Source organism: Aulonocara sp. 'chitande type north' Nkhata Bay, linkage group LG3, assembly GCF_057382095.1.
Source record: "Aulonocara sp. 'chitande type north' Nkhata Bay isolate Kocher_YH1m ecotype deep benthic linkage group LG3, A_spYH_male_GT1.1, whole genome shotgun sequence".
Classification (NCBI taxonomy): Eukaryota; Metazoa; Chordata; class Actinopteri; order Cichliformes; family Cichlidae; genus Aulonocara; species Aulonocara sp. 'chitande type north' Nkhata Bay.
This window is the reverse complement of record NC_141346.1, coordinates 43,281,265-43,309,188: the sequence shown is the minus strand read 5'-3', so window position 1 is coordinate 43,309,188 and position 27,924 is coordinate 43,281,265. Positions and strand designations below refer to the sequence as shown.

The 27,924-nt window shown below is 41.9% G+C and overlaps 1 protein-coding gene across 2 annotated transcripts; it reads right to left on the bottom strand.

The window, feature by feature from the left end:
- Positions 1 to 10,579: 10,579 nt before the first annotated feature.
- On the bottom strand, positions 10,580 to 26,245 carry trmt44 (tRNA methyltransferase 44 homolog). Of its 2 annotated transcripts, XM_086282300.1 has the most exons (12): positions 25,693 to 26,245; positions 25,499 to 25,616; positions 24,337 to 24,556; positions 24,170 to 24,238; positions 23,758 to 23,865; positions 22,486 to 22,557; positions 20,920 to 21,026; positions 20,387 to 20,570; positions 18,554 to 18,902; positions 14,566 to 14,739; positions 13,067 to 13,183; positions 10,580 to 11,646 (listed from the first exon to the last, which is right to left on the bottom strand). In XM_086282300.1, the coding sequence occupies exons 1-12, from the start codon at positions 26,021 to 26,023 to the stop codon at positions 11,414 to 11,416; spliced, it is 2,082 nt and encodes a 693-aa protein (XP_086138426.1). In that variant the 5' UTR covers positions 26,024 to 26,245; the 3' UTR covers positions 10,580 to 11,413. The 2 variants fall into 2 exon arrangements, with proteins under 2 accessions (XP_086138426.1, XP_086138431.1); XM_086282305.1 differs by lacking the exon at positions 14,566 to 14,739.
- Between the last annotated feature and the right edge of the window lie 1,679 nt (positions 26,246 to 27,924).

Sequence of the window (27,924 nt, the reverse complement as noted above, 5' to 3'; positions counted from 1 at the left end):
CGAAGAAGAGGCTACCCAACAGTCCTGTCAAAGAGTGATTGGATTGAGGAAGGCCACTTCAAAGCATATGTCTGTTTGGATTGTGACATGCATGCTGTAAAATAATCATGGTGTCGGCAGCATGTGACTTCTTGTGCTTGATATCATTCTAGAGAATCAGGGAATATGATTAGAGATGTGGCATATCGAAACAGGAAGCGTTCTTGATTCATAATTCATGTGCTTTGGCACTTGATGTTGGCCCTGCCATCAAGCTAACATTGTGCACTAAGAACCCAGAACAAGTGAAATGTCATTGCATATCAGCATTTCTCACTGTGACATGATGAAGACAATAATGAATAACCAATGAATATTTTAGGACTGTACATCACACCATGCCCATTTCAGCTGGAGCTGGTCTTACTTCAAGTAGCTGGAAGTCATCTCCTGGCCATTTTTATCACCAAATTTGCTACCATTTAGAAAATACTGAGTTTGCATCAGCTATAGGCTTATGGAATAATGCTAGTGGTATTATAAGATAAGATAAGATAAGATAAGATAAGATAACCTTTATTAGTCCCACACGTGGGAAATTTGTTTTGTCACAGCAGGAAGTGGACAGTGCAAAAGTTATGACGCAAAAATTAGAATACAATAAGAATAAATACTGTACACAGCTGTACAGAATAGAATAAAATAATATACTATATACAGTAGAATAAAATAGAATAAAAATATACAATAAGATAAAAATAGAATACGAATGCTATATACAACTGAGTAAAAATACAACGATGCCAGAAAAGATTATTGCACTTAGTGTTATTGCACATGTGTGGATGTGTGTGTTTGTTCAGTTAAAGTCTTTGTTGTGGAGTCTGACAGCAGTGGGGAGGAAAGACCTGCGAAATCTCTCCGTCCCACACCGTGGGTGCCGCAGTCTCCCACTGAAGGAGCTGCTCAGTGCTGTCACAGTCTGCTGCATGGGGTGGGAGACGTTGTCCATCAGGGATGACAGCTTAGCCGCCATTCTCCTGTCACTCACCACCTCCACTGGGTCCAGAGGGCATCCTAGAACAGAGCTGGCCCTTCGGATCACCCTGTTCAGTCTCTTCCTGTCCCCAGCAGAGATGCTGCCGCCCCAGCAGACCACACCATAAAAGATAGCAGAAGCCACCACAGAGTCATAGAAGGTCTTCAGGAGTGGGCCCTCCACCCCAAACGACCTGAGTCTCCGCAGCAGGTACAGCCTGCTCTGCCCTTTCCTGTAGAGGGCGTCTGAGTTATGAGTCCAGTCCAGTCTGTTGTTCAGATGAACACCAAGGTACCTGTAGCTGTCCACAGCCTCAATGTCCATACCCTGGATGTTCAGTGGTTGCAGTGGAGAATGCTTGTGCCTGCGGAAGTCTACCACCAGCTCCTTGGTTTTACTGGCGTTGATCTGGAGGTAGTTCAGCTGGCACCAGTCCACAAAGTCTTGAGTCAGTCCTCTGTACTCCTTGTCGTCCCCATCAGTGATGAGGCCGACTATTGCAGAGTCATCAGAGAACTTCTGCAGGAAGCACTGGGTGGAATTGTGGGAGAAGTCTGCAGTGTAGATGGTGAAGAGGAACGGAGCCAGAACCGTTCCCTGTGGGGCCCCCGTACTGCAGACGACCCTGTCCGACACACAGCCCTGAGTCCTCACATACTGTGGTCGGTCGGTGAGGTAGTCCAAAATCCAGGTAGTGAGGTGATGGTCCACTCCAGAGTTCTCCAGCTTGTCCTTCAGAACCGAGGGAAGAATAGTGTTGAAGGCACTGGAGAAATCAAAGAACATGATTCTCACAGTGCTTCCAGCGGTCTCCAGGTGTAAGCCCAATATCAAGCACCAGCATGGAGTGACCACTAAAGGATTGGCTGGGGGTTTTGGGAAATGGGCTTTCTAACCAAGAGTTAAATGAGAAGATCGATCTCAAATCAGTTCAATAAGTGAGGAGCAAGACTCGGGAGGCAGGTAATTTGGTTTAGCATACAGGCAGCAGAGGTAAGGAAGATGAACATGGCTCTACCCAAACATAAAGTGGATCTAATATGCTCTACATTTCCAATTAGGCACTCCATTAAGACAGCTGTGCATTATTCACAGTTAATAAATCCTTATTAAACCCTTTATTTAATATCACCTATTTTGCAGCACCTCGGTTGAGCATGTGCTTGAAAGAGGCCATATTACCTTCTGTCCTTTTAAGTTTCCCACTTCCCTACAAAGTCCACTTTCCTCTGATAGGTCAACTTCTGGAAACCTTGCTGAGGTGTAGCACCCAGTGAAAATGAGCTCCACTTTCTCTTCTCACCAGTGTGGAGGCTCAAAAACAGACAGCAGAGCTACTAAACCTACAAATGATAACTTCCTGAATCCAAAACTGATCTTGAACAAGCAGCCTGGGCAGCAACAGGAGTGCAGAAAATATGGCAAATATGTTTGTTTCTTGTTTGTTAGCTTTCAGTCACTAATCAATTTTGTTAAGCTACTTGTATGTGTATTTGTAGGAAATGTGCTAAAATTCAGACAGACTTAGGAGGTAAAGTATGTGGTAAAGCTATGTTGCCAAACATTCATATGATAGAATATGTTAAATGGCTGTTATACCACTCCAAGCTCAAGTATGTTTACTCAGTGAATTAACAGTTTCAGGAAATCAACAGCAAACTGTGGTGAGCAACTGCAGGGCGCTCTGTTGTTAGCCACAATAACTGTCAGTTTTACATTTTAAAAAGAAATGCATGAGTACAAAAAAGATTAATCCAATCAGTTGTTCCAGCTTTTTTATATAAATAACCTTCTATAAACAAGTACTTGGTGACAGGGGGAATCTGCACCAAAGGGTTGGGGGTGAGGGGAACGAGGAAAAGGAGAACAAAGGCAGACGGGAAGAAAATACTCACTGTAGGAGATGAGACACAATTTAGTGACATGCAATAGTAGCATTTAAACAAATGGCGAGTCAAAGCTTTAGAGAATTGACTTGTTTTGGTGCATAATCTTTATAGTTCCAGACAAAGACAAGCTACATATCTCCAGCTTATCCCAACTGCTACCTCTTGCAAATTAGCTTAAACCTGTAAAAGCACATGCTACGTTGGTCAGCTTTCATAAATTGAACAGGACAGCAGAAGTCTGTATTTTGACAATGTTTGCCTACCCTGAGAGACCCGTGGGATTTGATCACCTGTCGGCTTTTCCTCATTGGCTGCCAGGGCCACCTACCTTCAAGCAAACACATGAGCTGTATTTGAAAAGCTGTGACTGATGAAAGCACGCTACTGATGGGTTTCATTTATCTATTTAATTATTTTTGTCTAAAATCTTCATTTACTCATGGCTGTTGATTAAACTATTGACAGTCCATTATCCAGGAGCAGGAAATGAGTAAACAAGGATGCTGCCTTTCTCGTCACTCATCGGTGGCTTTTCTAAATCACTGCAGACAGACTAGGTGTAGCTGTCACAGTGGTCCAATAGTCTCAGCTGCTTTTGTGCCATCTGGGTCACATAGGCCCGTCGCCCATGGTAACAACACCCCCTCCCTGGTCTGCCTCCGTGGTAACCCCATTTTCACTTCACATCAGAGCCGTTGCACTGCTCTTATGTTGGTCAGATGCATTTTCTTTTCTTTCTTTTTTTTTCATTTTAGCAGGTTTGTGAAGACTTACCTAATGGATAGTGGATTTTCACAGCACTTTAACATCCTTCATGTGATCATCAGCTAAAGGTGTGATGTCAAACTAAAAGCAAAAGAATTGGGGGGGGGGGGGGGGGGGGGGGGGGGTTCTGATGGTGCATTGCATCATGTTTGCTGTAAATGAAAAGGAAAACTGGATGTGTGTTCATCCTGTGGGAATTGTTGCACTGCCACAGCAGAGGGTGGATGATCCAATACATTTTATTCTGATTAAAAGACTCAAGGGAAATTGATAAATTAACACAAATATGCTGAAGCTTGAACAGCATAAAACTAAATGCTAAAACTAAATAATTATTTATGGGCTTTTATCCATATTTAGATGGGGGGGCGTTGTGTCATGTGCAACAATGCATGCTATAAATCAAGTTTTCCAATTGTCACTTTGTATTTGGCAAAAGAGAATATTGTTAATTTATGATGAAACAAGAGGATTTCAATATAAGCAAAAAACTAAATTCATGATTCATATAGCACCAAATCACAACAACAGTCACCTCTGTGAGCTTTATATCGTAAGTTGTGCTGTCAGCGTTAATCTCGTTAACATGACGTTAACGCCATAACCGCATTAACACGGCAAATCTCCGTTAACGAGTTAACGCGGATCGCCCCGCGCATGGGGCTGGACGGCGCTAACGCATTAACGAGCTAACCGCGCTAACACGTTAACGAGATTAACGCTGACAGCACTAATTGTAAGGTAAAGACGTACAATAATAAAGAGAGAACTCCAACAATCAGACAACCCCCAAACACTTCGCGACAGTGAGAAGGAAAAACTCCCTTTTAACAGGAAGAAACCATCCCTAACTATAAGGCTTTATGAGAAAGTATATTTCTGAGCCTGATCGTAAAAGTAGAGGGTACGGTGTATGTTTTATGTAATAATGATAATAATACATTTTATTTGAAAGAGCCTTTCAGAACACTCAAGGACACTGTACACAGTAGCAACATAAAAGCAAGCAGTTTACACAATCATAAAAGACATAAAACAAATTTAAAATAGCCGAGTGGAGAGTTTATGTGGGATAAGCTATTTTGAACAAGTGAGTTTTGAGTTGGGACTTAAAGAGAGAGAAGGAAGAGATATTTCTTAAATCAGGTAGGGATCTAAACTAAAAGTTGGTTCCATCCTAGAGAGACCTGAAAGCTGAAGGCTCTGCCTCCTATTCCTTGAAGTGATATTATGGTACTATGAGGCCTTTAAGAAAAGATAAGGCCTGTAGATTCAAAGCCTTGTATGTGAGGAAAAGGATTTTAAATTAAATTCTGGATTTTTTTTACATGTATCTGTACCCATCTGCTGTCACCACTGACTTTAAAGCGGTGACTTTATTAAAAAATAAATAAATTTTAACCAAAAACCTGGAGACGCAGAACCTGTGGGCGTGTGACAACATGATGCATTCTGAGTGAAAGCAGCAGCAAGTCTCCGATTATTTAATCCTGGTGTTGTTGTTGTGACACTGAAGCTAAACCAGCAAAGAAACCATCTGACTGTCATGATGCCTTGGCCTGTTTCTTTTAATCGCTAAAAGATGTTTCAGTTGCACAAAATTAGGTGACTTAAATGCAATGTGGAAGCAAGAAAATGTATATTTTTATCTGATGAGTAGCGAAGGGAGAAGGAAAGGACCAAGAGAGTGGGAATTCACACTCTGTGAGGCTTCACATTTTGTGATGAAACCAGTATAAGCTTAACACTTCATCTAAAGTAATGCAATATATATTTATATTCTTCTTCTGTTCAGCAGTTTGGATGTGATAAATGTGATGAACTGATGGACTGATATGGATGGGATCCAGCAGCCTTGTATCTGCAGGGAAACAGTGTACTAATTTTAACTGCATGTTAATCTGAGTGAATTGGGTAGATGCCACTGCACAGCCCATGTGTCTATTGTGTATTTCCAGCTCCGCGTTGAGAAGAAGCGCCATCCGCGCTTGGCAGCTCTCCACTGGTGATGGCACGAAGCTAAACTTTTTGAATTTCAAATAAAGAACGTGTTGAATGTGGAAATATTACCAAACAAACCCTCCCTCCATATCTCTTTCTGTCTGTGGGGGTGCAGGAAAGTTTACACGATGCCAAACTGAGGAAGCACCAGGTATGAATTGGTAAGCCTCTGAGTGTGATGAGGATAATTGAGGCAGGTGGGAGTGTTTCCTTCAGGTGTACAGCGACATCTGAGTCATCTACCGTTGCCATTCACTCAGTAGCTTTGAGACATTGATCGAGTGCCTGGATCAATTCATGAAAGCTCAAGTGGCAGAGATTTTGAGAGATTTCCTGTTGGAAAATCCTCCTAGGAACTTTTTTCTATACTAAACTTAAACAGGAAATGCTTCAGATTTTGGAATGTACTTTTTATTTGTACTTTCTACTCTGTTTGGACAAAGATAACATTTACAGAATATAGTGACAGAGGCCAGTTTATGGGAGTTAGACCCCCTTTTTTTTCCTCCGATGCTCCAAAGTATATAATTGGGTCTGTTTATAACTAAGGGTTGTTTGAGGGCCTGTTTGAATTGTTTTGTTTGATTGTGTTATCCTGTTGGAAGCAGCCATTAGAAGATGGGTACAAGCAAATGTCCCCCACACAATTACACCAGCCTGAGCCACTGATTCTAAGCATGATTGATCCATGTTTTCCTGGTGTCTACACCAAAGACAACATCGAGACTCATCCAGACCAGGCAGCATTTTTCCATCTACTGATGTCCAGTTTTGCAGAGCCTGTGTGAATTGTAAGCCTCAGTTTCCTGTTCTGGCTGACACAAGTGCCACCCAGTGTGGTCTTTTACTGCTGTAGCTTATCAGCAGCAAGGTTTGACAAACAATTTCAAGGGGAATCAGACCTGTTGTTTGACTATGCTGTTTATTTTAACTCACCCCTCAGTGAATTTGCCAGTTTGCTTAGAATCAGTATCTAGAATCACTCGTCTAAAAGATGCTGAATTCAGAGAATCATTGGCTGGATGGTCATTAGTAATTTTGTTTTGCTCTGATGTTCTTTCTGGACTTGTCAAGATCTGCAGGCACAGATCGTCTGTTTGCAGAGAGGATCCAAAATTATTATTTTTTTAACAAAAAGCTAGCTGTTTATTAGGGCTGCATGGAAATGCAAAGCAAAAGCAAGAGGAGACTGGATGTTCACTTATAAGAAGCTAATCTGAAAATCTCAAACTAGCACAGAGAGAGCATGGAGGATGGAGACAAACAGAAGATCTGGCAAGGGACAAAGGGGAACAGACACAACATATACACATGAGGAGACATGCATGGAAAGTGGAGATGCATGAGAACACCGGAGGGACAAATCAGGCATAACATGACAGGGGAAGCAAAACTGGACACAATGCACATGAGACAAGGATGACAAAATAAAACGGGAAGTAACACAAACACGCGCACTGACACTAGGATGGGAATAAGCAAACACGACAGGTTGAGGAGGAACAAGGAAACAGGTAAGGGAGACACAAACAGGAAAGAAATGTGAGACAGAGAGGGAATAAACAGAGCAAATAAACACAGAGGACACGGCAGACTCTCACAGGAGAGACACAGGGATAAGACAAAGACAAGAAGCCATGAACCAGAAATACAAATAAACTCAAAGACATAAAGAGAACCGAAATCAAGACTTGAAGTTAAATCAACTTCAAAAGTAAAGGAAAAAACCATGACTTCAAAAATAAACTCAAAATGCTGCGTCAGAGACCGAGCACCCTGACAAGATCACAAACACAACCGGAAGAACTGAGAATGAAAGAACGTGGAGGAAAACACAACCGAACCATGAAAGCAGAGTGTGAAAAAATATCTTGTGGCATTCCTCGGTTTCAACACATTATTACACATGACATGACATCACCACAACGAATCACCCAGTGACTCACTGATATCTTGTTAATTTAAACTCACAAGTCTGCATTTTTCTGGGATGAGCGAGGCGACTTAGTCATCCAAGAAATTCAGTTTGAAAGAATATTAATGGAGCCACTCAACAAATAATAGCTTTAGATTTGATGTTTGTTTAATTCATTAAATCCATCCATTAAAGAAAAACAGGTGGGGTTGTAAGCTACTAGTAAAGCTTCTGTAAGGTGTAATACATAAAGAGCTGTAACACAAATAGAGTCTTCTCTAATGTAGGATGCACACATTAGTGTGTCACACGACTCATTTGTACAACCTACAGCAGTTATTATTGACTAAGAATTATTTCAAGGTTGTGGGTATTAAAAAGCTGTTTCTTTAACAAGACTAAAAGTAAGAGCTGCTGTTTGGAAAATATGAAACAAGTGCCTGTTGAAAAAGTCCAGGTGAAGCCAGATGTGTCTGAGACACGAAACAAAGTCAGGTAAAGCCTCAAATCAAAGAATAGCATTGTTGTATTCAGTGCAATTCATTAGTAAGTGAAAATTATGGTGAGTTTCAAAGTTTTACTAATATATATATGTGGTTTTGTGCATGTATAATGACAGTTTATCTGTTTAGATCCGCTTCTGGTAAAATGAAATATGCTTTTATTGTCACAATCTGTCGGACAGCGACTGCAGTCAGTCCAAATCAGAGCATGACTGTGTGGACATGGAAACAGCCAAACAGAGACTGAGAGGGCTGGATGCTCAATCGCTGGGAAACCAGTTACTTATCCAGCTACTTGAAATCACCAAAGCCAAAAATGCCATCGCCAGGCAACCACTGATTTATTTATTTTTTTCCTCTTGTTGCAAGTTGGTCGCCATCCTATTTTTACTCTAGTGTGACTGAGCCGTAAACAAGCTCACATATACTGACAAAATAATAGTATAAAAACACCTTCTATTTAAAAGAAAACTTGAAGAATAACATGTAGAAAGGTTTGTTTTCTTTCTAAAATGGAAACAGACACACAAAAGAAGTCATGGCCGTGACAGCTGTCAGCATCACAGTCCAATATGGTTCGCTTTTGCTTCTGTTCACTCTCAGAGATGTTGCATTACATCGAGTCCCACGATGCCACGATGAATAAAGCATGAGAGAAACACGGGGAAAGTTGTTGGCTTAGCCAAAGATATGCAGCCACTTCTCTCTGCCCTAGATTTCGGGCACTGCGAGTCATTTTATCTTATAATGTGTTCCCCTCTGTCCTGTCGTTTGCTTTCACCATCTCTAAGTTCATTAATCAGAGCTGATGGACGTCGTGCAAACTACTTTAGTTTTCATATTTCAATAAATGTGAACATTTTTACTATAATTAATACTAATGCTGCACCCACTGAGGAGCTCCCAGGAAACTGATTTTTTTAAAGTCAGAAGAGGTTTAAATAATTGGCTAAAAAGCCGGCTGTGAAACTTGACAATCCTTCAGCAATAATGGAAAGAGCATTTTAATAACCACATGTTTTAATATCGCTCAGGTTCCTAAAATGGCTTTATGTAACCTTGCTAATTGTTTTTCTTTGCTGAACTAGATGAAGTCTGGTTTTAACATTTAGTCCCAGACAGCGACTCGACCCACGTATGCACTGCATCTTTATTTAACCCCTAAACGTCTGGTGTATCCTATGAGTTTTTGAGACTCGCATATCATCAGTGCGATGCTGCACAGTACATTTTTAAGCAGTAATAATATAATAATAATTAATAATATAATTTTTTAGATTGTCAGAGCATTCAATAAGCACTCAATTATCATGGTTTGGGGCTTTAAAGGGTTAAATCTATGCACGTGCATATGCATATTTTATTTTGTTTATATCCGTTTTTGCCTTTTGGCATACTGCAAATGAGTAGCCAGCAGACTTCCTGGACAGGGTGGGTCTGCTTTACTGATCTCCAGGGTAGCGGTGTGAAACAGACATAAACAGTCATTGTGTCAGTCAGGGCTGGGGCCAAAAGACCACAACAACAGCATCAGCAACAGTGTCGAGCTGGGATGGGTACGTAACCTCCTCCACTCCCCGGCCATGTCGCAGCAGTTAAATATAGGGCAGCGGGTCGATCAGATGATCTCTGCAGATGCAGAGCAGCAGGAGCATTTTCATCATTTCATTTCTTCCAAGAAACATAACAGAGTGGGGTGAATGGTGGGAGGGGGACAAGTGATTTAAACAGGTCATTAAAATCCACACATTGCTATACACGTTACGACTGAGCAGTTTATGTCCATCTCACAGCTGAAGCATCGGTTGTGTTTAAATGCTCTTTCATCTCTGAGGAAGTTTCTATTTACTGATCGCAGTTACTCAAAAACTCCAGAGAACTTTCTTCCTCGCTGTACTGAACCTTTGAACAGGCTGAGCAAACGATTGTGGATCCACATCAATATTCAGTGACGAAGCCGCTGAGCAGGGAGACGTGCGAGCACCCGGTCAGCTGTACGTAACCTCAAGATGTCCATTTCAACCACAGTATGGACTTTATGAGAGGCACTCGCCTTTTTAAGGAGCCACAGTGTGTCTTTTGTCCTGGCTTCCTCCCCTCACCCCCAACCGGTCACCGTAGATGGCTGCCCCACCCTGAGCCTGGTTCTGCTAGAAGTTTCACAAATGTTTCAGATCATCAAACAAATACACGATCTGTGACTTGACCTTAAAAATTCAGTTCATGCTGGAAAACCCTCCAACGTGGCTGAATTACAACACGGTGCTGTAGAAGACTCTCTCCCACAATCGATATGTGATCCATTGTTGATCTGCCCACAGCTGTTGTCACTAACAGCGCACTCGCTTACATCACTGTCCTGAGACATTCTCGCAATCACGGTTTTAGTAACGGTAATATAATTACCGTTTTTGTAATAGTAATCCCTTACTTTACTCGTTACTTGAAAAAAGTAATCAGATTACAGTAACGCATTGCCACACACTGATTGTATAAACAATGTTTTTATTGTATCAGCGGTCTGGTTGTTGTCTGTCACATACACAAAACAAACCCCAGGGAGGCACTTCTCACTGCTCGGCTGCAGTCCCTCGGAGGGCCTTACCGTCTTTGACATTTGAGCCACAGGGTGATGGAAGCTGTGTTAGAAAGACGCAGCAGTGAGCGCCCATCCAGACGGGACAACACGCAGCTCAGCCCTCGACTCCTGCCAACAAATAATTCATACCGCTAACATTTACTTTGTTCAAACGCTGTCCGGCCTTTCTCCCCCGCCCTGTCTGTGAACCCCAAAGCACACGTCTGAGCTGAATGAAATGTCTAAGTGAAGCACGCAGTTAAAGACTGAAAGTTTACAGGAGCTTTTAGAGTTTTTATGCTGTGGGCGAGGAGAAGATCCACCACAGAGCTGATAATCTTTAAATAGAAATACAAAGACGTAGCTTGAAATCAGCTTTATAGTGAGTAAGTATACCTGAACTCGACAAAAGTCCAACAGTTAAATAAAAAGGAGACAGGATGCTTTGAAATTAAATTTCACAAGACAACATAACCCAGAGGTTTAGAGAGCTCCAGCAGTGAAGCCCCACCAGGAAGAAATGCATGTTGGCAGCCTTACAAAGACGAAAGAGGACTGTGAAATTTCAAGGCTTCAATTCCCAGAAATGATGTAACGTTGCCTCAATAAAACTCGCTGCTTGGACCTGAATCTTATCTTTGAGGCTACAGGGCTGGAAACTAGAGTTCAAACAACGATGTGCAGAGCTCTGCACAAATTAAAAATCCAAACAAAGTCAATGAAAAGTCGTGAAGAACGAGTCGATCAAAAGGCTTCATTCTTTATCTTCTTCAGCGGTCTCGTCGAGGGTCGGAGGTCATGTGCTCCGTGGGCGAAGGCGCAGCTTTCAGCCTGCAGGGGGCAGCCCTGAGGGTGGTGAGCGTGAAACCAGCAGAGGCGAGTTTTCAGGGCACCCGGGGTGACGGGCTTCCTTTTAACATCCGCCCTGAAGGGCATCTTCTCCCGCCAGTCTCTTATGTAGACACGCCCTCCTTCAACTAAAGAGTGACAAGAGGGAGACACAAAATCTATCAGACTCAAACGCTCCTCCCAAAAGATACAAATAAATATTTTCTTAAAAGACAGAAATTAGGAGAAGAACACAACATAGATGCCTGGCTGTCAGGGCACCGGGTAGAAAAAGTCATGTCTGCGCTGACCCCCACAGGTTATAAGCTTCTCACCTTTCGAGAGTCGTGCACATTTTTATCTATTATCAGAAAGAAATGTCAACTTTGTTTCTATCTCAAGTCTGACTTTGCTTGCACTCTAAGCAATTTCTGTAGGGGAGGGGATCCAATTTTCTCAAACTGATCCCTCGAGACCAACCAAATTCCAAATGACGATGGTAAAAGCGCTCATTTCCCCTCTTTTTCAATCAACAAAAGCCCAGTGTGATGCCATGACGCCAAGCAAATTAACTCTTTGCATTGGACGATTCAAGAGTTTTGGCAAGCACAAGTACGCTTAAATATGCTTTGATGTCAGTGTTGTGGTTACGGGGGGGGAAGAAAAGGAAGGCATACTTCTCACCCTGCTGTCTGACACTTTTAACCAGGAACAGCAGCAAAACACACTGCTTTACGGTCAACGACAGTACGACTTCCAGGACTGCATTTTAAAAAGTGTTTGTCCAGTTATGTTGAAAGAATTGTGGCCTGGATTGTTGTTTCCAAATTGTGGTTCTGAGCGTGAGACGTTTTCGTGAGTGAATAAAATTTGGAAAAAAAAAGATGTTGCTGCCATGTTTATCTTTAGAAATAGTAGCTTTTAAAAAAGTCTTAAAAGCATACACTGTAGTTAAAAGATGTCAACATATGGGTAAAATTTTGCAACCTGGAACGAGGCCATCGCCACCTTATGGTTTTAAAGAAGTGCCCATACCAGGAGGTGGGACTAATGCTAGCTAGCAAGCTAGTATGAAAACAAACAAAATGTTCGTAATGGAAAAACTGGACAGCTGACTCCTCTGAGGGCTTTTTGTACTGACGAACACCGAACGAGCAAGGTGCAAGCAATAAAGCATGAACTGTATTCTAATTAAGACGTTCTTTTAAGGATCTATTAAAGAAGACTTGAAACCAAAATTACCAGTTTACTCAAGTCATAAATCAAACGAGAAGTAGGGTAACTTTGAAATATCCCCAGAAAGTAGGGTTAAGGCCTCCATCTTTTATATACAGTCTATGATTTAAATTGTTGGAAAATAAAAATTCAAACAAAATCTTTTTTTAAAAAGAAGCTAATGGTTTTTTATTTAACACCCTTTCTGTTACTCATATAACCTCCAGTATCTTTCTCACTGTCACTGGTTTCATTTAAGCACTATATTGTACTTAATGAACAGTCTAGTTCTCAACAATACAACTTTCAAATGAACCATCTACGAGAACGTAGAGAAGCGTGCAGAAAAGCTACCTCTAAATACTTGATGATTGTTCCTCAGAAGCGTCTGAAGACCTCCGCACTCTTTCTTCAGGAGCCGCAGGGTTTCCTGCCCCAACAGCCCCGCAACCTCGCTCACAGAAAGGCTGCCTGAAGGGCAGGGAAGAGGGACAAACAATGAAAGATGGGAGTTATACATGTGCAGGAAGAGGTCTATTGATTTTATAATCATCAATGCATTAACACAGTGCTTCAGCATGCACAGAGATCGTTTTTATCCAGCATTTCAGACAAAGAACCACTCGGCTTGAGTTGATGTTACCGGCTGTTCTATGACAAGAAAATGCGAGCAAAGCTATATATACACATAGTATATAAAGATTGGTTTACAGTAGAGAGTAGCTTGTCAGAGTGTTTGTCAGAGCTGTAAAGTATGCTCAGTTAAAGCCGTTCCAACAAGCTGTCGGGGCAGCTGGAACGCGTTTTGCCAGAGTAGCCATTTGAGAGCCTGAATCATTTTTGTCAACTCTCCACTGGGGCAGAGATTTTAGAAAGGAAAAGGAGAATATGTACAGTTTTAACCTCTAGGATTAGCATAGTATAGATGACAAACCCCTTTGTAGTCACACATACTTTCGCACTATGGTTATAAAGATCTTTTGGCATTTCTGGCCTTGCCCTTTTTACACCACAAGGGAATTCAATCTGAGCTGACCTTTGGTTTATACAAATGACAAACTTCCTCCTTTCTCTGACGTATTGGAGGGAGAGACACACCGCATGATTTCATAACTATATTTGACTTAAATCTGCATCTTCAGTGATATCTTCATCGTACTTCTGTGGTCACTCGCTGCAATCCCTGCTGGCTTAGAGATGATATGAATACTGAATATGAATGAAAAGCACCGTCTGACCCTCTGATCCAAAACTCAGTTTTCCGAAAACTGTTCAGTTTCAAACTCTTCTGCTTGTCAGGTCTCTGAACCTTGTCTTTCTGCCGTTGAAATTCATCGAAAAACATATTGTCCACCCAAATACATCCTAATTTTAGTTGGCCAAATTGCTGCGTTAATCCCTAAAATATGCGACACACTCCCACATTCACAGACACTAGCACAGCCAAACCCAGTCGTATGCTGCAGAGTGTGAAACTGGGCAGACTCTCATCCCACAGCTCTGACGCCAGGGAGCTCCAGGCCTTGATATAATATCAATACACCGTTTAGAGCTGCCCTTTACTGCCTACAATGTTAATGGGGATTAATGGGATAGGGACAGTATTGACAGAGTAGATTCAGCTTGGACTAAGACCAGGTGCAGATGAGAATTAATGACTTGGCTTAAAGTACAGTTGGATTTGCTTGTTTGAAACGATGCCTGTTGTGTAGGATTGCTTTTGTTGTGCTGAAGAAAAAAAGAAAAAAAAAAAAAAGAGAAAAGAGCTCAGCTGTGATTTCCATCTTTGCAAAAACTGCAACTCTCACAAGGCGTGTAAAGATGACAGGACATATTTCTGAGGGATTACATACTTTTAGGGTAATATTTGTCTTGATGAGCAGAGGAGGGGTAGTGGACATGGAGCTGCCCAGGCAGGAGGAATAGAGGGAGGCCACAGAGAAGATTCATGAATGTAGAGAAGGAGGACATGCAGAGGGTTGGGGTGACAGAAGAGGTTGGAGGCTGGTGATTTGTTGTGGTGACCCCTAAATGGAGAAGCCAAAAGAAGAAGAAGAAATCTATATACTTCTGGAGGAATCATAGGGTTTGGAGACAATGGAAATGCTATGATTCTGCAAACCATTTAACTTGAGCATAAAATGGTCACTCAGACAAACAACAACAGAAGTCTCGCTTTTTTCCATCACATTTGAGATCTCTTAATCGGTCTCTCTGTACACGGCTGCCCCACGTCTCTCTTTGCAACCTCACCGCTAGCTCACAGAGCAATAAACACAGCAGAGAGAGAGGAAAGGAGACAGGCTACTGCTGTGCCAGGAGAGCAAGATGTCCCTGCAATGCAAAGGAATAAGTACGCGAGCTTTTTGCTAAACCTTTAAAAAAAAAATCTATTTACAAGGTGATGAAAAGTTGGCAAATGATCTGGCAAAGGTGCAAAGCTAATAACAATCAGGTGAACTGAAACATGAACTTGCTATAATATGATGCCACCGTGTTGCCTGGCAACCTAAAAAAAAAAAAAAGGGACTACTGGCATTTATATAGTAATGCAGGACACTGACATGTACTAGAACCAATAATTACATTATTATTGCTAATAAACGTAAATATGCATGCTTGCTGAATCCTCTTATAGCACCCAATAAATAATATTTACACTCATCCTCATATATCTATGGCTCGAGCATGTGGCTTACACATTTCCCTGCCAAGCGAAAGATCCCCCGGTTCAGTCTGGGAGGAGACACAAATCCCTTTGGGGTTGTGTCAGGAAGTGCATCCAGCACATCCAGATCAAACGTGCGGAGCTACCTGCTGTGGTGACCCTTTGCGAATAAGGGAGCATCTGAAAGCAACTTTAAAACCGGCCTTTATATGAATGACATTTTGGAGACAAAAGCAAAAGTATACAAAAAACAAAAACAACCCAAAAAACTCCGTTTGGATTTTTTCAAACCAACAATCTGAAAAATATTTGGTTTAAACTGAAGGAAAGCAGAAAATGTTCCAGCATGTGAAAGAGTGAAGTGAAGCGTTCACTCATCAAAAACACACCGTGCCCTTCCACTGAGTACAATAGCGTGTTTACTGTCCCTCTGACATTTTACTGAGTTGACATTTAGTGTCGCTCGATGTACAGCTACACACAGATTTTCATTCTCGGCGTGATTACATAACTCTGTGACTCAGCACTACAGCCCGCATGAATTAGTAACTTGCTTCATATTTACAGTGTCTCAGAAGAGCTGTGAGATATTTTTAAGTTTAATGCACAGGAAGCACAATATATGCAACTGATATAAGCAGCAGAGACACTAAGATGTTTTAACTTGCTCAGTGCAAACCTTTTAAATAGAAGAACTTGTCCCAAATAAAAAAGGAAAGAGTCTGATTGATGTTAAATAGGAATTTTCATTTCAAAGAATTACTATAAATCACTGAGTATCAGTCTTATGATACAAACCCAACAATAGCTGGCCAAACAGGAAAAATACTGACTCTTATGCATAGTGAAAACCTGCTTATTTCTGACAGTTTCAGAGCTTAATGAGTATTATTTGTTTGTATTTACAGTAAAAGAGATAAAAAGAAAAGATAAAAGAACATCGTCTGACGTCGCACCAGAGCCATAAAGCCACAGAAACAAAATGATCATAAAATATCCGCTTAAGTGCCAAAAAGGGAAACATCACCATACTGAAAATGATTAGACTTTTTGAAGATGCATTAAAGAGCAGACAGAAACTAAACTCCAAAGCACTTTAAATGACTCCGAGACCCATCTGGATTTATTTAACATGCGCTGGCTCCCTCTGAATTTGGCCTTTGTTCGTACACAGCAGATAACTGGTAGGAATCCCTCAATACAAATGCGTGCTCATGCATAAATCATAGATGGTGGTGCATTATTCATGCAGTCATCTCCATACAGAGTTACACTCTCCCTTTATTCACTCTCCCTAAAATTTTCTACCTTTAATTCCACCGACACCCCGACAAGAAACGTTCTGTTTTAATAATAGCAGGCTTCGTGCCCTTATCTCGTTCATAACGTGTGACTGTGTGTGAGTGTGTGTGTCAGCGGGGCTGCAGAGGTGTTGACAAAGGTGATTGCGTGGGTGCTGTGAAAGTAAATGTGTGTGCGTGTCTGTGGGTGTTTGATACGGGCTGCGTGGTACGCAGCTGGCGGAGGGTGTGGCAGAGTTCAAAGAGGCGTCGCTCTGTGTCATCAGGTCTCACCGGCTGATGCTGAGGGGCAGGATTGTAATCAGCGAGGTGGGGGGGTCAGACGGGATGATGGACGAAGAATGAAATTCAAAGTTCAGGCAGTAGGTGCTGCGGATGTAATGGTGTAGCTGGTGAGTTTTAAAAAGTGCTGACGCCATATGTAACGATTGATTGTGACGGTGTCGTTTCAGAGGCATCGGGTTACATCTGCACCGCACCATACGAGGTAAAAAGCACTCACTATGTAACTGATCAAAGGCATAGACTGTGTACAAAAGATGGAAGTAGCCTCGGGGGTTGAAAAGTGACCACAGTAGGGAAATGCCCCAAACCTGCATTCTTTGTAATGGACAGCAGAGGCACCAAAGCACAACAACAGTTGCCTCAATGTGCTTTATATTATAAGGTAAAGACTCTACAATAATAAAGACAAAACCTTAATCAGATGACCCCCTGTGAGCAAGCACTTGGTGACAGTGGGAAGGAAAAACTCCCTTTTAACAGGAAGAAACCCCCAGCAGAACCAGGCTCAGGGAGGGGCGGCCATCTGTTGGGGGTGAGGGGAGGGAGACGGGGGAAAAGGCACACTGTGGAAATCCAGAGTGGTGCATAAAAACAAAGGGTGAACGAACAAGAAACACTCAACAAGCCCCTGGCAACCCAGCAGCGTAACTAAGGGAGCACTCAGGGTTACCTGATCTAGCCTTAACTATAATCGTTATCAAAAAAGGAAAGTTGAGAGCGTGTCTGTCTCCCACATTCAAATGCTTGCACGCTTCAATAAATCACTGGACCCGTTTCTCATTTTCCCAGCAAAATATAAAGAAACGAGGTGTGGCTGAAGACTTTAGCAGAGTGCTGTACACCAATGTGGTGAATACATTAGAGGCAACGAGATGTCCACTAATAGCCAACCATTAGCTTCGAAGCAAAGGGAGAGTAGTGAATCTGTATCCTGTATATGTGGACAAGGCTTAAATAGTGTGGTTCACAACAGCTGCTTATCCACAGACATTAACATCCACCTACCAGCCCTTATACAGCTTTCTTACATCATATACACTTTCAAGCTCATCTAACGTTCTTCTCACCTCTCCAGCAGAAAACACATTATAAAGTCATTTTGCCTTTAATTACAGGTTGATACACTTAATCACAGTGAGAGAAGTTAATAAAAAAATAGGGTGATAGATGTTTTTGATATGCTAAGACTGGGTCATTTACATAGCGCCAAATCACAACAGCGGTTGCCTTGAGATGCTTTTTTTTGGTAAAGACAATAATTAATAATAACTGTGTTATAATATAAAAACGTGACAATGTCTTTAAAAGCTGTTTTTGGTGCGAATAATTGGTCAATTTAGCCGACTGCTAGGTGGTAGTTAGGCAACATGATGACATCATAATATCTCATCTAGACAAGAACCTTCAGGGGCCTAAGATGCATCTGAGCGCCAGGTCTTGATGCTCAGACCGGGCACTCAGATGCATCACACAGAGAGTCTTTCTGTCCTACAGGCAAATAGGAACACCTCACAGATACTGATCCTATTCTGGATTTGATCTCAACCTGTGACTCAGTTCAGCAGCGACTCATGTCAATCGTTTTACCTCCTTGGTTCCAGTCACGGCAGGATCCTTCTCCATCGCCCGCGGTCATTCCCAGAAGAGCATTAGCAACCCGCAGAACAACACCGTCAACAAAGTCCCGCGGGAGAGCAGCACAATTTCGCACCGCTTCGACGCGATCTCGCGGCTGGAACCCGGCTCCCCAGGAGCTCCCGGGGGTGCCGTTACAGCTTCCGTCCCCATTGCAACAGTCCTCGTCATTACTGACGTCTGACCTCTGAACTGTGACCCCGGGAGCAGTGCAGCGGCTGTGGATGTAATGAGCCCTTTGTTGCTCTACCTCAGGTTCATCAGATAACTGATAGTTTCTTGACTTTCCTAAAAGACACACCTGTGGGAAAAAAAAGAAAAAAAAAAAGAGAGCAGAGTGTGAGGGCGACTCCCTGTTTGGTTGTCTTTTCTTGTTATTAAGTTCAAAGAAATCATACTTTTTCTTTCCATTTGAAAATGTTCCCATGAAATAATTTTGTGGGAGAGCTTTTGCTGATATGAGCAAACTGAGTGTTACTGATGAGCAAACAGCAAAGCCCAGAAAATAATAGCTTGTTCTTTTTATGGCCACGAGTATATTGTAGCTATTAATGGCTACCCGCTAACAGATTTATTGTTCCCTCTGGGATTATAAAGACATCCTTGATTTATTGTACGTCTACACTAAACGAAGCCCAGGTGGAGAAAAGGCTGGGACGCACAGCTGTATGATTTACTTCAGCCATCCACTGATCATAGCGCTGAGAAGTGTTTCCACATAATCCCAGGATTGCAAAAACATGTAATGAAGTTACTGACTTCAAGCTAATCGCATGACAGCAGCTGGTCAAGACAACCTGATGAAGGTCCAAGCTGTTTCGAGCTGACAGGAAGGTAACAGTAACTTAAATAGCCACTCATTTCAACCGAGGTGCAGAAAGGCATCTCAGTGCACAACAGATCCAGCCTTGAAGCAGTTGGGCTACAGCAGCAGAAGACCCTACTAGCTGACAGGAAGCTGAGGCTACAGTTCACACAGACTTTCCAAACACACAGCAGACTGGAAAACCATCGCCTGATCCCGTCTCAGTTTCTGTTGTGACATTCAGACGGAGTCAGTATATGGTGTAAACATGAAAGCATGGATCCTGCCTCGGATCAACAGGAAGTCTTGGCACACTCAGTACTAACCAAATGTTAAACACCCCAATCTGCATGTGTTTTGTTGTTGACCATGTCCATACATTCATGACCACAGTGTAACACTCCATGTCGCAAAGCTCAACGTGACAGCGAGTTCCCTGTACTCTAAAGTCCTCCACAGTCACCAGATCTCAACCCAACAGAGCAGCTTTGTGATGCGGTGAAACGGCAGATTCTCATCACGGATGTGCAGCAACTGTGATGCTGTCTTGGCAACGTAGCCCTTTTGTGCTATTCTGAAAGAAGAGTTATAACTTTCAGATCTGTGCAGGGGAGAGATGCAGTTGAGGTGCATTATGGGAAACGTCATAACTAAGGTGTGTTTTAATTTTCACAAACTTTTTTACAACCATTTCAAACCTGCACCTATTACAGAACCCCACCAAACGGATTTCTCTCTTTATTTCTTTCCCTCGCTGTCTTGTATTAATTATTTGATAGCTGACAGCAGAGCTGCGCGGTAGACGGGTGGAGAGAGAAGAAGAATTCACGAATTGCTGAACTAATACAATGTGATTTGTTCTGGAGCACAGACTGAAAGAAGAAGGAAAAAAAAAACAGAGGCCGGGGTCAAACAAATGTTTACAACAAGTCAGATGGATTTGCTGTGAAGCCGCCTCCACTCTGTTTCTGTCAGCCTACCCGTTTAGTAGAAGGTATTCTCAAACAGTCTTCGTCAGTGTTGAAGCCACAGACTTGGCTGACCTCAGCGATGAAGTCGATGTATTCCTTGTACTGAGACTTCTTACACTGGCGTCTCTGGTATTTTCCACAGAAGTCGAAGAAACAGCAGGGGAGGACAAAGTAGCGGCAGGAATAAGACGACCTATAATTTGAAAAAGAAGGGACAAAATAAATCTACACAGTGCCGATCATTACTCTTTAATGCAGTCAGACTACAGAGGACTTGTTTTACTTAAGCATTTTTCCACCTTTACTCAAACTGTTCAGACAGGAAGCGACACACACAAGAAATCATCATCTGCAGTCTCAAACAAGGAGAAATCTGACTCCTCACGCTGAGGCTCAACATCGCCATCAGGTGGCCGTTTCAGTAAACACACACACACACACACTCTTCACACATCACCCCCTGCCCATAATGTTATTCCAAAACTGGAGAGATCAGCTGGCACTTGAGCTGCTGAGTGTGATTGTGTCTCCTGATGACTCGCCTGGCTGCTATAACGGGGATCCACGGTGTGAGCTCGTCCGAATGGTTCCCAATCAGCCAGTCTGTACCCGGGAATAAGAAGCTCTCGCTGGGAGTAATTGCCTTTTCCTGAAATAGCACAGACCCAAAGAGTACAAGAGGTCCTTAGAGCAGGAGGGATGCACACCGGTCTAATTTAATATCATTTAATAGAAATAAGTATTTTTATCTGCTTAGACTTTTATTTGAGATGCATTTAAAGTTTTGGTTTGGGTTTTTTTCTTAGTGGGCTCAAATATTTTTTATAATTGCAATTAGAAAACAACTACAAGATCCCAACAACTTTTTTTAGAGAGTTTATATAAATCCTTTCATATTTAACAGATGGCCCTGACACCAACATCACAAATGATGAGAGTTAAGAGCCTGTGAAGTCCAGAGAGCTTCCGAATAAAGGTTGAGGACTGAGTACAGCTGCCCCGGGGGCGCAGAGAGATTGTTCTACCACATCCGCTCCGCTAAAATCGGTCAATAATAGATGACCTGAAATGGAAGCAGTCAGCAGCTTGTTGTTAAATGAGCGACTGAGGACAGGAGGCAGACGGGAGAAAGCGGCGTTTTCAGGGCAGGTTTCTCTGGAAATGTGTGTGTCCACATGTGTATGCAAGCTTCTGTGGTAGTATTTTCTTTGTGCATCTTATTACAATCATAAAAGCAAGAATCTCTTAAGTAAACTACAAGAAATGTACAGTGCTGTGAAAAACTATTAGTCCACAGAATATTGGAAAATATTCTGTGGACTGATGAGACAAAATTTGAACTTTTTGGAACGTTTGAGTCCCGTTACATCTGGCATAAATCGAACAAAGCAATTCATAAAAAGAACGTCACACATGGGACGACCGTCAAGTTATGCCCTAAATCTCAAGATCTGAAACACACCAGCAGGTCCGCCTCTAAGTAGCTCAGATAACGGCACTGTTGCCTCACCGTCGCACACGTCCAGGTTTGTAACCCACCATGTTGTCAGGCCTTTCTGTGTGGAGTCTGCATGCTCTCTCTGTGTGACCTAGTCAAAGTGTGGACCTGAATCCAATTGAGATGCTTTGGCGTGACTTTAAACAAGCAGTTCATGCTGGAAACACCTTAAATGTGGCTAAATTAAAACTATTCTGCAAAGATGAGTGGGGCTAAAATTCCTCCACGCTGATGTGAGACTCACTGCCAGTTATCACAATCACTTGATTGCAGTTTTTGCTGCCAAGGGTGGCAAAACCGCATTCATAGGTTTAGGAGGGCAATTACTTTTCCACACAGGGCCGTGTATGCTTGGATAGATTTTCGTTGCCCTGAATAAATTAAATCCTCATTTCAAAACTGCACTTTTTATTTATTCAGGTTGTCTTTTTCTAATTTCTAAACACATAAGAAAGAGGAAAAAGACTTTTTCACAGCACTGCAGGTGTAAAATTCTCCCTGATCATTACTTTTACATCTTTATGAATGCTTCATTGTACTTTTTAATTACAATAAATTGAAGCACAAAGTGAGGACACGGAGTCGAACGTTTCATGCTCGGCTCGCTCACCTCCAGCAGAGTCTGGGGGCCGTACATGTCCCAGATCTTCCTCCTGCGAACATCGATGCCCCTTCCAGGGTGCTGTAACACAAGATGCCTGATGGTCAGAGAGGCTAATCAACCTCAAACACATTCACACACTCAGCCAAGTCAGATCAAAAACATTAAAATTTAGAATGTACCCCTTAACGACAATGGCCGGCCGATATGTTTCTACTACCAGATCTGGACCTGCCCCGGCGTTTTCCCCTGTCTATAAAAGTCCACTGTTTACCTCAGCTGCTGAGTGAGAGATGTCCATCTTTATTTACGCTTTACTTTGTCAAAGGAGATCGATACGGGTTGAGCTGCTGTTTTTACCGCTGTTAGCTCCTGTTAGCCAACAAAGTTGGAATCAAACACTTACTGAATAAACTCGCATCCAATGTGAGATGCAATCAAACTGTTTATCAGAGGGAAAGTGTGACCTTTAAACTCTACGTTATACTAACTGCTGTTGTTGCCAGCTCATTGATACGAGGGTCGCATTTCTAATCTGTAGAAAATATGTAATTGGGACAATATCTGGAATAAATCAGCATAGTTATGAAAAGTTTTGTCTTCAGTTCAGGAAACAAGGTATGAGATGTTGGTTTGGAAAAATATTCAGCGATGCTTCATCTCCTGCTTTGCGTTTGTGTGGGAGCCCCGTCAAGAACCTGTCCATTATCCATTATGCTAGCAGTGTCCAAGCTTTCTTTTTTTTTTTTTCATACCGCACCTCCCCTGCAATGGCTCTGCGCCCCCCCTAGGGGGCGGGCCCCACACTTTGGGAAGCTCTGCACTAACTAACTCCTATACATTTTTAATGGATCCATTCTAAGTTTATATGAACATATCAGTTTGTTGAAAGAGACACTAATCTATGTATATTTATGAGTACAACACTCTTTTTTTTAAAAGGAAATTACTGACTGTACCTTTAAGACAGCGCTTCTGGCTTTCCTAAAGTTAGTGTGAAATGTTTTATATGTGACCACCATATACAGGGTTATCAAATATGAAGAGTGTTCTCATACTGTGGATGATTTTGAGGACTTTGTGGGCTTTGGGTGAGAATGTAACCAGGAAGTAGCTGCTGTTTGTTTGAATTTAGAAGAAAATCAGTGTTCAGTCACCAGTGTGCAGAACAAAAGCTGAGGATTCAGTCACTCATAACAAAGATCAAACACTCGGTCCAGCGTGACGATCTGGCCTAATAAACTGCTGCTTTTACATGAATTCATCAAGCACTGAACTCACCCCTTCATTGGTCAGAATGTGAACCAAGAGGCCATTTCCACAGCCGAGGTCCACAAAGGACTGCCTGGCAGTCAGACCTTTCTCTGCTCTCTCCTCGGCCCACAGCACCTGCAGCAGCACGGTGACACAGACTCATGGTTAGGGAGTGACAAATGCTGCTGATACTCGTAACCTACAAATGGATTCCTAAGGTCAAAGGTCATTTTTCACATTCAGGTTGATTGATTTAGCTTAAGTTGCATGACCCTCTGACACCTGACATAAGGTCATGTGAGTTATTAGCTGTTTTTACCTGCACACACAGTACCTGTATGGACGTATTTGTTAATTATTTCAAAGGCTAATTCAAGTATAATCGTGATAGGATCCACTCATTTGGTGAAAAGAAGATTATTGGAAGGTTTGAACTAACCAGGAGATACGTAGCAATAGCAACATCCTCATACACAAACTTTTCAGGATCTGTAACCTCAGGCCAAACCTGGAAACAGTGTGAGAAATATATATGAATATATCAACACAAGAGAATAGGACGTAAACAAAAGAATAAACAAGCCTCACATCATCCAGTCTCCTCACCTTCACCATGGCCTTGTACTTGTCCTTCAGCTGTTGGTACATGAGGCTGTACTTCTCCACTGGCAGCAGAGACAACGTGCTCCTGAACTCGCTACTCCTGCACTCGGTGGCCCAGCGCACCAGTTTAGGCAGCAGGTCAGAGGACAGCCAGGGCAGCTTGGGGTAGGCGACGCCATCAGAGAACCAGGAATCGACCGACAGCGCACACAACTCCAGGGACCTGCAGATAAAGCACAAGTCATCTACAGTGTTGTGCTCATTTTATGCTAACTATACTAACATGTATATTAACTGAGAGTTTGTGACGTCGCTGCTCCGAGTTCACTTATATCAATATCAGGAGGATTTTTAAATATGAAAAAATAATTTTAAATATTAATAAGAAAAAGGAGATAAACCCAAAACAAATTAAAAAAAAACAGAGACAATGTAACAAAGTTTGAACAATAAGAATAACAACTCTAAATTATATTCTGTGGTTTAAATTTTCTTATTGCTGTTGACAGTGAATGTCAGACCCATTTTTAAACATCAGTGGTGGACTACAAAAATAATAATAATACTAGATGGTGAAGACCCTCAAAAAAACCCTAATAACTTGTCTTTCATTCATACACCCACTGTTAGAAGAAATCAAGACTCAGACCAGACGAGATTTTCCAGTCTTTTCTTGTCCAGTGAAATGCAGCCTCAGTTTTAACAGGAGTGGCACCTGGATTGGTCTTCTGCTGTAGTAGACGATCCACTTAAATGTTTAATATGTTGTGCACTCAGAGATGCTCTTCGGCATATTTTTTGTTATAACAAGTGTCTATTTGAGTTACTTTTGGCTTCCTATCAGCTCGAAGAGGTCTGGACATACTCTGACCTCTGACAAAAAGAAGCAGAGCTGCAGCTCATTGGATATTTTTTCTTTTTCCACTCCATTCCCAGTAAACTCTAGAAATGCCAGCAGATCAGCAGTTTCTGAAATATTCCAACCTATACGTATGGCACCAACAACAATGCCATGCTCAAAGTCACTTAAATCACCTTTCTTCCTCATTCTGATGCTCAGTTTGAACATCAGGATTGTATAATCAACCAGTAAACTATCGTCCAAAACAAGGCATTTCGTCCTGTATGTTCTAATGTGCTGTAAAGATGATGACTGCAGACTCACCATTCCTCACAGTCCTGATTGCAGAGCTGAATCTGATAAATGTTGCCTTTCCTCAGAGACGCTTTTCCCTCTGCATCCTCTTCAAATGGAATAAAGGTCACTCGCTGTCTACCAAAGTCTGCAGAGAACAAGAGAGAAGGCATTAGAAAGAAATATAACTGATACAACAGTTTGCAGAAGTGAGAAGCTCTTACCTTTCAGGATAATTTCTTTATGCAGGTTTGTCCCATAACAGTTTACTTTGGGAATAAATGTCCTGACGCTGGAGGACCATGGTTTGTCGGCTTCGTGGGCAGCTGAGGCCCCAGTGATCATGAAGAGCAGCGCATCTGTGAAGAGTTCAGGATCATGCAGCAGGAGCCGTAGGTCGTCTTGGTCCACATCTTTGCTGTCTGTCTCTTTAACTCCACAAAGACGCTTGTTTACAACATGAGGTTTCTTTATCCACACGTCTACGGCTGACCAGAAGCCATCGGGGAGACTCTTACATCCTCCCGGGAACTTTATATCGAAGAGCTTTGGCATAACTGAGCAAGCGAAGCATGTGTGTTTACAATCACTGAATCAACTTCCGGACAGGAGGGTTTTTGTTGTTTTTTTGGGGGGGGGGGGGTGCGCCGATATATGTTTCCAAGAACAATGAAATGAAAAACGGATCATTTACGATAAATCCTACTTTGGTCCAAAAACCTTTTAAGAGCTTTATTTAAAAGAAAAAGCGAGAGGCAGCTAGAAAAACGCACTACTATGTCGCTGAGTGATGACGTTTACACCAGCGACAAAACTCTATCATCTACGCGGCATGCCCAATAGAGGGTGCTGTTTATCTTTGTCTGTAATGACTCTGTAGTCATTCAGGGGTTTAGGGGGATGTTTTTGTTTTGTTTTTTGTTTTACTAAATAGCGAACAAGTCAAAAAGAAATCACTAAAAGTATAAGAAGATTATTTGTAGCCTTCACTAAAGCTGTTTTTGTACTGTGATGAGCTCTGAAACCTGACTGAAACTCTTCAAATAATAAACATCGGCAGATGATCAGTATGCTGTTTTACAAGGTTGGAGATTGGCCTAAGAAAGCTAGGTCAACTGATGGCTTTTTAAGCAACGATTTAACTTCTACCAGCTTGGATGTCTGTGGTATAAAGTAAAAGTAACGAACACAGTGTTGGAGTGTTGCACAGTATAGCAGATTAATGTGATTTTTAGCAGATGATGCTTAGATTCATTCACCGAATTCCTCCTTCGTACCAACTTTATAATATCTATTATACGTTAGTATGAACATTGTAGTGTCAGTGTAGAGGATGGATGCAGTAGCACAGATCAACTGATCACAGCTTGTGCATTAAGAAAATCTGCTGGCACTCTCTATAGAACCTATTCTGAGTTGTGAGTTCTGGCCCTTCCTGAACCATTTCAACTGATTTTAGGATTAGTCGACACTAGTATATAGATTTCTTCATAAAATTAAGGCAAATCATCAAAATAATCTCAGCTCTTCATGTTTCTTCTCGCTGTCTTCAAGCTTGGACTCTTCCCTTTCTTCTCTTTCAGCATTTGTGCATTTCTTTGGCAGGCTTTATCAAACATTGTGTACAAGCCTTGATTTTTTTTCTTTCCATGTCTTGAAGCTTGCTTTGTATCTCTTTATTTAAGCTTACAATTCTTGAATTTTGCACTTCATAAGTTGGTGTGCTGCCTCCTGCTGTTCTTTGTCTTTCAACTGTTGAGTATTTCATCTCACTGATTCTTCCAACATTACTTGCAGCCCTTCATTTTTCTTCTCTTCCACTTGAAGCTTGCACTTCATCACTTGGTGTATAGCTTCCATATTATGAATTTGCACTGCAAATGTTATTGTATTTCCTCCTGCTGTTCATTCTCATACAACATTTGTTTATTTCTTTGATGTGCTTCATCAATCATGTCTTGGATCTTGATCTCCATCTCAGTGCTTCTTGCTTCTCTTGTTTTCAGTTCAGCTTCCATATCTTGAAGCTTACATTGCTGTTGGTGTATTTCCTGCTGCTCCTCTTTCTCTTTCATCACACATTTTTTGCAGGCCTTTATTTTTGTTCTCCATGTCTTGGAGCTCTGACTACACGTCACGATACTTCTTGTCCACCTGAGTTTTTTCCACATGCCTTTCTTTAATCCTGTTCTCCAGGTGGAGTTTTTCCCTCACTACATTTATCAAATGCTTTTCTGAGTGCTACAAATCCACTCCACTCAGGAGCGATGGGGTGAGCCTTTTTTCATGTTTTTTTTTTTTAGTATCTCAATGCTACAATTCTTCTAAGAATCTGAATGTTTTCGAATTCTTCTTAGTTGATACTGAATGATTGATGGCTGTGAACATCAAAGCTGCAAACAAACAGACGCTTGGGCTGAAAATGGAACTTTACTCTGCCTACTTATAAGTTCAGA